General features: G+C 50.7%; 1 protein-coding gene across 1 annotated transcript in view; it reads right to left on the bottom strand.

Moving 5' to 3' along the window:
• LTBP2 (latent transforming growth factor beta binding protein 2) overlaps positions 1-13,551 on the bottom strand; it is a 157,682-nt gene that overhangs the window by 21,227 nt on the left and 122,904 nt on the right. Inside the window, 9 exon segments of the mRNA XM_006865607.1 lie at positions 1,340-1,468; positions 2,084-2,215; positions 4,269-4,379; positions 5,088-5,127; positions 6,247-6,266; positions 7,366-7,581; positions 7,822-7,986; positions 10,185-10,307; positions 10,775-10,849. Of these exon segments, the coding sequence (XP_006865669.1) occupies positions 1,340-1,468; positions 2,084-2,215; positions 4,269-4,379; positions 5,088-5,127; positions 6,247-6,266; positions 7,366-7,581; positions 7,822-7,986; positions 10,185-10,307; positions 10,775-10,849 (1,011 nt within the window).

The following is a 13,551-nucleotide window of genomic DNA, read 5'->3' as shown; positions in this document are numbered from 1 at the left end:
TAAATCTTTACAGAAGCAGAAAGCCTCATCTTTCTCCCATGGAGCAGCTGGTAGTTTCGAACTGCTGATCTTAAGGTTCACAGCCTGATTTGTAACCACTGCGCTACCACAGCTCCTTAGCAAAGTATCTAGAACATAAAAATATTGAGTCAACTCTGATTCGTGGCGGCCCCATGTATGTCAGAGTACAGCTGTGCTCCGTGGGGTTTTCAAGAGTTGATTTTTCAGCAGATTGCCAGGTCTGTATTTTGTGTGTGTGTGTTTCCTTTGGCGGACTCAAACCTCCCACCTTTTGCTTAGCAGTAAAGCGGCATATTAGTCATTCACACCACCCAGGAATTTAAAGGAAATACTTAAAAAACTACAAGAAAACACAGCAAGCATCATTGGAAAAGTGATTACAAGCTAATGCCCTGCTTGTAAGAGAGGGTGTCACTGGAAGCAAAGCAGGGTGTGGAACTGGGATGGCCGATTCTGTCCCCAGCTCTGCCATGACTGGGTATGAGATTCCTGGGTGTTTCAAGCCACCTCTTTGAGCCTCAGTTTCCTAAACTATAAACAGATCTTGGGGATTAGAAGACCTGGCCTCCTAGGGACTGCTCTGGCCGGGCCAGCAATCTGATCCCCTTGTCAGGTGGAGGACTCTGGCTGGGTTATGAAGTCAACGGCACTGCTAGGAAAGGGCTGCATTGTATATTCTCGATGGACTCATTGATAAAAATGCATGTGCAGTGTTGTGTACAGCAGTACAAATACTATATATTAAAGGGTTCACTTTTGAATGCTGTCTTTACTGGGGTCCCCATATAACAGACTAGACCTTCCCAGGGAAACACAAAGCCTGGCTGGCATCTCCAGGCTGCTGGGCACCCCTGCTCAAGTTCCTCAGGGGCCACCCTCCTTCCCCAAAATGAAAGTAGCTCCTCACCATCCAGAGTCTAGGGACCTAGGTTTTAGTCTCCATCCGCAGCCATGTCCTCTGACCCTGTCACCCTCTGCTCCAGCCATAGCTCCAGGGACCTTTGTAAATTCTTCCCGGGATCAGCTGGACTCTGCTTCTTCCCAGGCCCAGGTTTATACCCTTTTCTCTGTCCCTGGGGTCCCCCCACACTCCACACTGCCGCACGGTGTCTGGGGATGGCTGCTTTCTCTTCTGCCCCTACTCTAGGCTGACAGTGTCTCCATGCAGGGATTGCTCCACCAGGAGACCTGCTAAGCTGGTGAAGGATGAGTAGGGGACTCGTGGGGGTGAGGTGGTGCTGAGGCTAGGTCAGCAGTGAGGAGTCCCGCCAAGACTTGCTCTCCTGGGCAGTCAAGGATGAGGGTGGGTAGGTCTTACCTCGACACTCCTGAGTGGCCCCTGAGGTGACCAGCGTGTAGCCGGGGTAACAGAAACAGGAGTAGGAGCCCACACGGTTGACACAGCGCCCTCTTCCTGTGCAGGGATCCCTCAGACACTCATTGTCATCTGAGGCAGAGGAGAGGAAAGAGGTGGTCAGGCAGGCCCACTGTGCCTTCCCTTGGGTACCGGTCAGCGTCCCTCTCCTGCTATGGGGTTGGGCAGGGGACATAGAGCAGGGAAGGAACAACAGAGGCCGGTCAAAAAAAGTCTCCAGAACTGGGAGCGCTGCAGGCAACCCATTAGCTCTAGTCTGCACTGAGTGCGTCTCCTGCCTGCTCCCCAAGTCCTCTTCTGGGGATTCTGCCATCACCTCCGCTCTCCTCCAAGGCCTCAGCAGATGTCCATTTCCATCAGATCTCCCTAGCATAAAAATACCAGAAAAAGGGAGACCTATCGTGGCCCCCAACCTCTCTCCCAGGGACGACCTTGGTGAGGTGAGGCATGTACAACGAGGGCTGACCTTGGTCCACTCTATGGGCAGCAAGGTGGACAAGATGAGGACACTGATGTGGGTCCCCACTCTTCCATGAGATGCAGTTACAGAGACTGGTCTTTTCCCTAAGGTCATGGTCACCACGTTCCTCCTAAACCCATCAACCCACACGGCACTGCTTGGAACGCCTGCTACCTGCACTCATGACTCCGCTCTACCCCAGTCACTAAGGATGCCAGGGTGAGTACCGGTACAGTAGGCCTGGCTGGGGTGGAGCTGGTAGCCAGGGTTACAGACACATCTGTATCCATCTGGGAGGTTCACACAGGTTCCTGGGCCACAGATGTTGGTGGTTCCGGTGGCGGCACAGCTATCAATGTCTGTGAGAGAGCAGAGTTGTGGAAGGTGGAGAAAGGGCAAAGGTAGTGGGGAGGGCGAAGAGAGTGGGGCAGTAGGCACCAGAGGACCAGTAGAACTCTCATCCTACCCTTGGCCAGGCCCTCCCACATCCATGTATAGCATGGCTTCCTGGAAGATCCCAGGGCCCCCGAGGCCAACCAGGATGGAGCTCAAATAGTATACCTCCCTGACCTAGATCCACAAAGGGTATCCAACTTGATCTCCACTGCCCTCACCCTCCCTGCCCAGTGCGACCCTCCCTGGCAATACCTGCCCATTTTCTTCTAGACAGACAGGTCTGGTGAGTAGGATGTTTGGGGGAGGCCGCTAGGGGTGAGAGGAAGGTGTGCCGGGAACTGAATGCTGCTCTGAACCTTGCTTCTGAGCAATGGGGTCATGGGAGGTGTGGGTGTGATCAGAAAGGCCTCTCAGGCAGCAAGATGGCGGACGGACTGAGGTAGGGAGGTACAGGCAGTCCCTAGAAACCTACTGAAATCATTTAGACAAGAGCCGTTTTGGGTGTTGCCAGTGAAACGTGGGCGGTGAGAATTGTGAATTGAGAAACATTTGGAGGTGGACTCAATAGGACTCAGGGCTGAGACAGCACAGAGGGCAGAAACTCTAGCTTTGGGGACTGGATTCCCAATAGTAGAAGAATTTCTGGGACTTGGAACGTGCTGAATGAATGAATGATACTGTCAGTCTCAGTGCCCACTGTGGTCTTAGCTGAAGCCCACATACCCAGGGCTCCCCATGTCCCCACAGCACTCAGCTAACCCTGAAGGCCCAGTGAATGGCCTGGGCAGGGGGCTGTGGTGGGGCGCAGCAATATCTGCTAAATTCGGCTAAACTGAATCTGCAAGCTGGCCTATTTACAAGGCCATCCTGTCCCCTGACCTGGTCCCACATTAGTGTCAGCTTTGAGGCTCATGAGGACCCCTGGGAAATGTTCTAAACACCTGCTCAGAGGGATGAGGTTGAGGGTGGCAGGTGAGACAAACACAAGTTGGGCAAAAGGCTGCTGGTAGTGGTGTTGGGGGATTCTGTCAGAGTGACCGCTAAGTCTGGGCCCTACCCTTTGCCCCTTGCTCTGGCCTCTGCTGCTGCCTCCAGGCCCCTTTCCTGTCTGAGCCCCTTAGCCCAGACGTCTTGCTTCCTGAGCAGCGAAGGGAAGCAGACTGTCTGGAGCAGTGCTTTGAGCCCCGTGGAGAGGGGTTCTGGGAGAGGTGGGGGGACACTGGTTCAGGCCCGGAAAAGCCAGACCTTGTCTCCCGACCACCCACTACATCCCCCACCCCTGGTACTTTCCCACAAACTGCAGGGTCTCTCCCTTTGCTGGAGGAAAAGCAGACACCCTCCAGGCTGGCTTGTGAAATTAAGAGAGCAGTGAGCCCCTGGAGAGGGCAGGCATGAGGACAGCTACACCAGGGCATGTGGCACACATGTGACAGGGAGCAGCAGTAGCAACACTGGCCTGCTGTTTTGCACCAAGTCCCCAAACAATGAGCCTTTGAGGAGGGCACATTCCAGAGCCAGGTGGATTTGCCAGGGATCTCCCCAACCCCACCCCATCCTTGTAGTCCACCAGAGGGAGGAGGACGCAGGCTCTCAGTGGCTGAACAACCTTTTAAAACAGAACCTTGAAAATTGGCCCTCCCAGGGGGCCGCCCACTGCCAGCACTCGGCTGCCTCAAGGTAGACAGTCTGGACCAGCCTGGCTTGGAGTCCCAGCTCCACAAGCGCTCCTTCCTTAAGAGGCACCCCTGCAGGGAGGGGGGGTTCCTGGAGTAAGACACGTCCCCCACAGAGCCTCTTCTCTTTCCCCTCTCGGGGCCTGAGCAGTCTCCAGACAAGAGGCCTGCCTTCACTCAGGGCACCTGTGCACTTTGCACTCTGTAGGATGAGGTCCAGACTGGAGTTTGTTAGAGGAGAACTCTAGAGAACTCCACTCCTGCCCCTGCTCTCAAGTCAGCCCCGGGCAGCCAGACTGTGGGGTGGGATGTCAAGAGCCCTCAGAGGGCAGGCTATAGGTACCTGGGGGGCCCAGGGCCACCAGTATGTCAGTGGGGAAGGTCACTTGCTCTCTCTCCCAGGTCTCTGGAATCACCTGTCCAGGTAGTGGTGGTGTGGGTCTTGCCACAGCATCTGCAGAAGGGGCAGGGGAGCAGTGGGCCAGGTGTTCCTTCCAGATGGTCTTTCCCTCCTCCCTGCGCAGGGCACCCATCTGCCTTCTGGTCTCCTGAAACTTGACCCTGCCACACACGCAGTCAGAGAATGTGACACTCTCACGGGCCTCTGAGTCATCGAGACTCACCCCACTTCACACTGAGGCTCACAGAAACTGCAGTTTTGTCCCAGTCCCAGGGCTTATGCACAGGTCTCTGACTCCCACTTCAACATACTTTTCCTTCTGCTTGCAAAGCACTCTTTAATAGAGTTCTGCCACAAACATCGCTGTCTTATTTGCCCTAAGGGGCAGCAGGTAGGGATGTGTGCCTCATTTAATAGGTAGAGAAACTGAAGCCCAGCCTGCTGACTCCCAGCACTGTGCCCTGCAGATCCCCAGCAGCTTTGCAGAGGTACGACAGGGCCACTGGGGGAAAGCGATCCCGGCATACAGCCACCTTCTGTGTCCTCTTTGGTCTGACTTATGTGCTGAGCAGCAATATGACATTCAGAAAGAGTGTGGTAACAAGAAATGAATCACACAGCATCCCGGTGCCTCTCTCTGAGTTCTGTATGTGAGTTCCCAAAAGAACTCATCTGATTTGAGCACCATGGATCACCACAGGCTAAGGATTTTTCTTCCATCCCTTCTCTTTCCCCGGGGAGCCTTCAGGAAGAAGGACTTACCTGGGAACCAGATAGGTGCATGGGTGACACTGGTTGTGACCTGCACAGAAACAGGAGCAGGTCAGCCTTGGCTTCTATGTCACCCCCTAACATGGTTCCTCCCATCACACTCACCCATCTCCTGGCTTTCTTCTAATTCTCCCATTCACTCCAGGTGTTGATGATTTCTTACAAAGTGCCAGGCATTCTGCTAGACCACTGACTTATTTATCTTCTCAACTATATCCTAAGATGTAGCTAGTAGGGCAGTGATGCTCCCTGGGTGTTATAATGACTGCATGCGTGTGCGGGCATACGATGGAAGACCAGTAAGTGTAGCCTGCTATGATCCCCACATCTCAGATAAAGGTTAACTAGCCAACTGTGGTGAAGCTGGGACCCAGCGCTACGCCTGGCGCCCTCACCATAGCCCAGGGACAGGGAAATGGGAAGAGAAGAGTGGGCGATGTTGGAAGAGGACTGGAGTGGGCTGAGGTCCATGAGGATGCAGAATTAGCTTTGGACTAAAAGAACAATGTGTGGGGCTCCAGGAAGAGAAAAGCTCATTGGAGAAGCAGTATTTGGAGACACTCAGGTATGTGGGTGGAGTGGGCAGGGGAAGAGGGGCTGACAGACTTTCCAGGGAAGATTTACTCTTTGGAATGTTCTTCTAGAAGAATACCCAGCTCTTTACTGGGGAGTCTTGGACACTCAGTGACGTGCTTTGAGACTATTCATAGCTGCGCCTCTGTGTCCCCATAAGTCCTGACAGAGAAGACCTTGAAGCTTAAGCAAAACGGACTCAGAAAATGCTGAATCTGGAATGAGTCTGAAACCGGCTCTAAATTCATCTGCAGAGCTTAAAGCGTGCCGTGACGGCCAGGATTAACAGGTCATGCTCAGGTTTCCTTTCCGACGGAGCCCAGGCCAGCCCCGCTGCAGAGGAGATTAGACGGAGTAGACGTGCCATACACAGGAGCGGCTGCTATTTCTAATTTGGGATGAAACTGGGTCTTTGAATCAATCCTCCCATTTCATCATCTCTCCAAGTAACATCTCACATAGACTCCATCTTTCTTCCTTTCTTCCTTCAGGAGGCACTGCCCTGGGGCCTCAGAGGCTACTTGGTCCCCATCCTCTGCCACCCTTGCCCAGCTCCCTGGTAGGAGGATTCACTCACCTGGCTAGTCTGAGCATCACCTGAGGAGGGAAAGGTGAGAGCCGGGACTCAGAGAGGAGGGCCTGGCTGCCCTCCCTCTCCTGCCCATGGCCTGGGCCGGCTCAGAGACCCCACAGGGCCAGTGGCAGGGAAAGCTTGGATTCTCTACCCTGTGACAGGCATTTCCCCCCCCCCCCCAACACCCTGTGCCAGTCCATCCCATCCACACTAGCTGTGATCCAGCTCCATACTCTGCTACCTCCTCCTCCCAAGTCCCACAACCACACATGGTCAATCAGCACCTGAGCACCAGTCCTAGGGAGAAGTGCTCCTGGCCTGGCCAGTGTCCAGTTCCCATGATGCCTGGGGCTCCTGTCTATCTGCACTGGATTCCTGGAACTGATGCTTCAAGGTCATAGGCCACCTGGTCCTAATACATTCCCGGCCACCTGAATGCCACTGCTACCAGTAACCCGGCTGTGCCTTTCTGTGTGTTTCCAAGGCGCCTGCCAGGGGAGCCTCAAGGCCAGGCTCTTTCCAACCCCATGTCTGCTGGATTCTAGGTAGGGGCACTGGAGCTGGTGCCCTATGGCCAGGGAAGGTCATCTAGAACACACAGTCTCCCCAGGATACACCTGCCAGCTCACTAGGCCTTGCAGTGAGGGAGCAGGGGCAGGAGAGGCTGGTAAGAGCTGCTATTAGCCTCTCCCACCTCCAAAATCAACTTCCTGGGATGTGGGCACCCCTTGAGCCCAAATGGGAAGGCCAGGTCATAAGAGAGGGTTCCCAGCTTGGGTGCTGCTACTCCAAGCTCTCTTTCCTAATGTCCCAGTTAAACCAGAACACATACCCAAGAGAACAGGAAAAGCAGTCAGTGAGTCTTTGGAATGCTATAGCCTTGGTGGTGGTGGTGGTGTGTCGTGGAGTCAGTTCCAACTCGCAGTGACCCTTTATAGAGGCTGTAAATCTTTACAGAAGCAGAAAGCCTCATTTTTCTCCTGCAGAGCGGCCAGTAGATTTGAACACCTGACCTTACGATTTGCAGCCCAACTCATTACCCACCATGCTACCAGGGCTCGCTCCTTGTTGTAGCCTTAGGGGAAGGGGAGTTCCTCGGGCATCCCACTTCAGCCCACATACCCTTGTCAGGGATAGTCCCGGCCTCTAGCCAGGTGCCAGTGGCCGCCCGGAGTGGCAGCCTCTCCACTGGCCCAGGCAGGGTCCGATTGTTCTTTTGCCCTTGCTCCCTGGAGGGCCTGGCCAGTTCCTCCTCCTCAGCTTTCCTCATGGACAGGCGGATGTCTGAGCTTGAGTAGGTGTAGCCATGGCCCGCCGGGCAGATCTCTCTGAAGGCCTCTGCAAAGTCAGTAGTCAGAGAAGCTGAGAAGTGTCATTCGGGAAGGAAACCAGGGCCCTCCCTTCCTCCCTTCCTCTGGGGACAGGTAGTTGAGGCAGTAAGAATCGGGACCCAGATTGGGATGAGGGGTTGAGCAGAGAGGGAAAACTAGGGGTCCTCTGGCTTGAGAGAGGCCCACCCAGGCTGGGGGAAATGGCCATTGGCTTTGGTGGCCACACTGGGAGGAGGTAGAGTGTTACCTGTGCCAGGCAGGGGGCAAGTCTCACATTCAGTGCCCCATGCTTTGCCTACACGGCTGCAGCAGCATATCTGCTTGGTGATCCGCTGGGCCAAAGGCAGGGTGCAGGTGTTTGGCCCTACCGACCGGTAGCACAGCCCCTGCCGCATGGAGACGGCCTTGTCCGCTGCAAGACACAGCAAGTGAGGGTGGGCAGGTGGCATAAGCAGGGAGGGTTGTGGATGGAGGTGTGGCTGTGGGCACCTAGGGAATGGCAGGGTCCACTCCTCAATTTGGGACTCCGAGAATGCTTACAAGATTTTTTGAGGACTAGCGGACTCCTGGTGGGTTAAGTGCTGGATTGCTAACCCGCCAGCCACTCTTTAGAAACCCTACAGAGGGTCACTGTGACTTGGAACTGGCCGACAGCACTTCACAGCAAGAGCGGCAGGGGACAACCTGAGCACCTTCTCCTGCTCTTGTTTCTGAGAGCAGATGCTAACTAACCATGCTTGCCTGATAGAGGAATCTTAGGTGAGGTGGACGGTCTCTGGCCAGCACAGTTTGCACTCAGCTACTAATTGAGAGGTTGGTGCTTCAAACCCACCCAGTGACACTGCAGAAGAAATATCTGGCAATCTACTTCCCTAAATATTGTTGTTGTTGTTAAGATTATGGGCCAAGAAAGTCCTATGGAGGAGTTCTACTCTGTAGCCTGTGGGGTCAACATGATTCAGAACTGTTTGGTCTTTTTTGTGGGGGTTTCAGTGAAGTAGGATGCATCCCCAGAGTGGTTTCCTGAGACAGCACTCTTCTGTTCTTCAGCCCCCTCCCGCCCTGGGGGTCTCCTCCTAAGGCTCTCAAGGTCTCCTCTTAAAAGAGTCACTGGCTCCAGTCTCATCTCCCCCTTCATGTGGGCACTCTCTCTGGAGTCTTCCCAGAGCCAGGTCCCCCACAGTTGGCCAGCTGAGGATTGGCTGGCCAAAGGGGACTCTGCTGAGCTGTGGGGACAACCTGTTTCAGTCCAGGGCTGGGTTTCTTTCAGCTCTGTTCCTGCTCCTGTCCTAGGAAAGTCCCTTCTGGGCCACAGTGTCCCATCTGCTTCAGGAACAGGGGTGTGGAGGGGAAGCAAGCGAGTGTTAGCCTGGGTATCACTGGGAACAGAGCTGTGTGGAGTGCATGCATCACACACACAGATAAGATGCTAATACTCAGAGGACCCTGAGACCATCAAGGGAGAAGAACGGGAACGGAGTATGGGACCCGACCCAGAGAAGCAGCGACACCAGAGATGGAGGCAGTGATGATGACATGGAGAAACCGAGCAGCTGAGGATTCTAGACTCATGGAGGAAAAGGGGATGTGTGCTGGTGGCTGGGGGGTGGGGGGGTGGGAGAGCAGGGTTGTATATTGTATATTCTTGAGTGTTTGGGTGCACATCCCACCCCCCAAAAAAACAGAGGGGATAGAAGCAAATACTGTTGAATGCATGCAGGGGATTGTAATCATTGCAATGAAATGAACTGATGTTCCCCATATAAACTACCACTCAATTCACAATACAAACTTTTAAAAAAATAACAAAAAAAGATGCTAATACTCATTGTCAGTACAGGCTGTTCGTGACCAGTATGTGTCTGTAGATCCACTCAGAACCACAGCATTATGGAAGGGCCAGGGCCAGGGCCAGCCAGCAGCACCAGAGAGTAAGGACAGACCCTGTGTTTTCACTTTTAAGAGAGGCCTGCAGCCAAGTGACCCGGCCGCTAAACTCTGGACAGAAAAGGCAGCAATAGCAAACCCAAAACTCACTGCCATTGAGTCGAGTCTGGGTGGGCCTCTCTCTCATAGTGACCCTGTGTAGGATTTCCAAGGCTGTAAGTCTTTATTGGAGCAGGTAGCCTCATCTTTTTCCCAAGGAGCGGCTGGTGGGCTTGAACTCCTGACCTTGTGATTACAGCCTAATGCTTAACCTACAGTGCCACCAGGACTCCTTAGAGACAACACAGACACTCCCAAAGGAAACAAGACAGCACATGAAACAGAAATTAAACTCACGGCCACAGAGTCGATTCTGACTCATAGGGACCCTGTAAAGAATTTCTGAGATTATAAATCTTTACAGGAGCAGACAACTTCATCTTTCTCCTGAGGAGCGACTGGTGGATTTGAACCACTAACTGTGCAGTTAGCAGCCCATATGAATTGCAAACTGCAAAGCCCCAGAAGAAATACCTAAAGTCAGTGAAGCAGTTACCATGTCCAGCAGGAGGTGCAGATCAAAGTAGCAGACACCCCTGGGCAGGGAGTGATGGGGACAATGACAGTTCAAGGTCGCATCCTGCCTCTCAGCAACCCCTGCCTCCCAGCCCCAGCAACACTCACACACACAGCGGCTCCGCGAAGGGTCCAGCATGAGGCCAGGCCTGCACGTGCAGAGGTAGCTGCCCCTGGTGTTCACACACTCTGCGTCTTTGCAGAGGCCCAAGATCACGCACTCATTGATATCTGCAAGATGAAAGAATGCTCCAGCGAGCACCCACCAAGGCCTGACCCAGGGGAAGGGTTGGGGCAGGGATCTTCACATCCTTTCCTCAAATAAAACAACAGTAAAAGAGATGGCATTTGTTAAGTACCACCTTACTCTTGGTGCTATAGTATCCTCACTTGTAAAATGGGGATAATAGCAGTACCTTCTAGGGAGACTTGTTTTAAGGATAAAATCAGATACAGTATCACACAGCCCTCCAGAGGCATCTGGCTGATGTTCTGGGTGGGAGTGAGTAGAGACAGGGGAGAGAGAAGAGTCTCAGCTCCCAAGCCCTTCCCTGGTTCCTTCCATCATTCTCAAACAAGGGACCCAGCGGAGCTTCTCCAAAGGCAGTGCATGCCTGCTTGGGTGAGACTGGTGCCCCTGCATCATCAGGCAGGTCTTGGTCTTCACTTGGTCCAGCCCTGCCCCAGCTGGTCCTTACCTTGGCAGTGAGTGAGGTTCAGTCTCTTGTATCCCTGGGGACATTCTACCTGGCCATTTTCAATCACTGGGGAGGCTGAAAAGGGAAGACAGCAACACGTCTCATTGGAGGGCCTTGGGCTCCTATGTTACCCTTGGTGAGAAGTAAGATGCCTTCCTCCAGATCCCCAGCCCACTAAGCAACTATGAATCCCAGCCCTGTACCATCGCCTTAGACAGTTGTCCCTCCTTGGTTATAATCCCTTCCTTTGCTCCCAGAACTCTCCTTTTAGCCTATGACTTCTGCTAAAACTTCTTACTAACTACGTAGTTGTTGTTAAGTTCCGTTGAGTCAGTTCTGACTCATAGCGACCCTGTATAGGGTTTCCGAGGAATGGCTGGTGGGTTTGAATTGCTGACCTTAGGGTTGCAGTGCCACGCCAGGACTTACTAACTATGTTGCTGTTGTTAAGTGCCATCGAATTGTTTCCAACTCAAAGCGACCCTACAGGGTTTCCGAGGAGCAGTTTGTGGGTTTGAACTGCTGATCTTGTGGTTCACGGTCTAGTGCTGATCCTACTGTGCCACACTTGGATATACTGTTGTGGATAGGTGTTGTTAGTCAGCTATGACACACAGCTATCTTATGTATAAAAGATTGAAATGTCTGGTGCTGCCATCCTCACAGATACTACTACTATGTAACAGCCACTATATGTCATTATATGTATAATGTATATACAGTTCTAGTATTATATAAAGTATACATTATACTGCATTCATATTATGCTATATAAAGCAAAAAGTTCATGGAAAATAGAATGAAAAGATAATGGATTTTTTCCATGAATATTCTGAAGCTCCCTGATATAACATGTGATTCTATGTGTTCTTAAATTTCTTAGTACTCTTCATTTTTAAATAATTCTAGATTTACAGGACATTGCATAAAGAGGACAGAGAAGTCCCATCACCCAGTCTCCCCTAAGGGTAACATTTTATATAATGATAATTTTATTGTTTTTTTAAACATCTGGACAGCATCAGTTACAAGTGTGGTTCTAAGTTCCTTTCATTTTGATACTTGGTTTGAACGGCTGGCAGAGTGAACCAAGTAGCCTAGGTCAAGATGGAAGAGCTTCGTTGTTGACTGCACTTAAAAAACTAGGACATTCAATTTTCACTCCCATCTGCCAATTGCGCTTTTGTTGAAATTTGACTAGTAAATTTCCATCTTCCCTGATGGTCTTACAAATCCATCAGTGAACTGCAATTTTATTGTTTTGACAAATGGATTCAAGTCCACAGAAGAGCTGCATTTGGGAGAGATTTAAATAAGATGGAAAATTCCATTTTTCAAGTCTTTCAAATGTGTAAATGGATATGGTTTACAGCAACCAAATCACATTGCTCTGGAACTGGTTTCCAAACATCCTTTTTCAAAAGACTCCTTCCATAGTAGGGCCTCTTGAAAAGCATTCCTGCTTGAAGTCTGTAGCATACAAAACTAGGGACATGTCTGACAACAAGAAAATGCTTCTCAGCATTTTGGTGCTGACACATTTGGTTTGATTTCACATCTTCACTTACTTGGCAAAAAAAAAAAAAAAAAAGTGTGTTACTTTTTTCTTTTTAACAATTGACATTAAGAACAGAGAAAACATATTTCTTACTTTGGAGAGGGAGAGAGTGTGTCAGCTCTTTGGAAAAGCAATGACAATTCCAGTTGCCATCAAGTGGATACCACTTATGGTGACCTCATATGTGCCAGGATCGAACTGAGCTCCGTTAAGATTTTCAATAACTGTTTTTTCAGAAGTAGATACCTGACGCTTTCTTCCAGGGCAACTTGGGGTAGACTCTTAACATCCAACCTTTCAGTTAACAGCCAAAAACATTAATCCTTTTCATCACCTAGGAACATCTTGAAAAGCTCTAGCAGGTAGTTCGGTTCTGACAGCTAATTGTCATCATAGAGAGATGGCAAATTCAAAACACCTGTCTTTTAAAAAATAAATAAATAACAAAAACCTAAAACAGCGTGACTCAAAATCTTTACATTTCATAATTCTTTGGCCAAGAAATAATAATTCTCAAGGGCATGAGAGATGCTAACAGACATTCTTTAGTCTATACAAAATGCCATGAAGATAGCATTATATTTTAAGGGTCTTGTTTTACAAAGTTAAACAAGTAATTTGTCTTCTTACTTCTACTTCTTTCTGGCACTAGCTGGTGTCTATGAATGTTACTCGGTTGTCTTATTCCAACTCCTTTTTTAAAAACTTTTTATTGTGAATTGGGTGAAGGTCCAATTCCTTTTTATTCCAATCATAGCAGTAGCAGTTATATTTATAGTTATTTCATAAAATTGATTTTTATTCAAGAAGTCATTCACTATTGAGAAGATGTGTTTGTTCTCTGGTTTCTTTTTCTTTGTTATTGTTTTCAGGTGCCATCGAGTCAATTCTGACTCACAGTGATCCCATGGGATGAAGCAGAACTGCCTCATAGGGGTTTCTAGGTTGTTATCTTCAGAGACCACACTATTTGTCTGTCACTTTGTCATACTGTGATACTGGAAGCTATGCCACCAGTATTTTAAGCACCAGAAGATTCACCCACAGTAAACAGGTTTCAGCAGAGCTTCCAGACTAAGACAGACGAAGAAGAAGGCAAGGCAGACCGCTTCTGAAAGGATGGCCACTGAAAACCTTATGAATAGCAGTAGGACATTGTCAGATATAGTGCCAGAAAATGAGCCCCTCAGGTTGGAAGGCACTCAAACACAACTGGGTA

Source organism: Chrysochloris asiatica, unplaced genomic scaffold (genome assembly GCF_000296735.1).
Source record: "Chrysochloris asiatica unplaced genomic scaffold, ChrAsi1.0 scaffold00079, whole genome shotgun sequence".
NCBI lineage: Eukaryota > Metazoa > Chordata > Mammalia > Afrosoricida > Chrysochloridae > Chrysochloris > Chrysochloris asiatica.
Note: the sequence above shows the minus strand (reverse complement) of the source record. Positions and strands in the feature narration are given on the sequence as shown.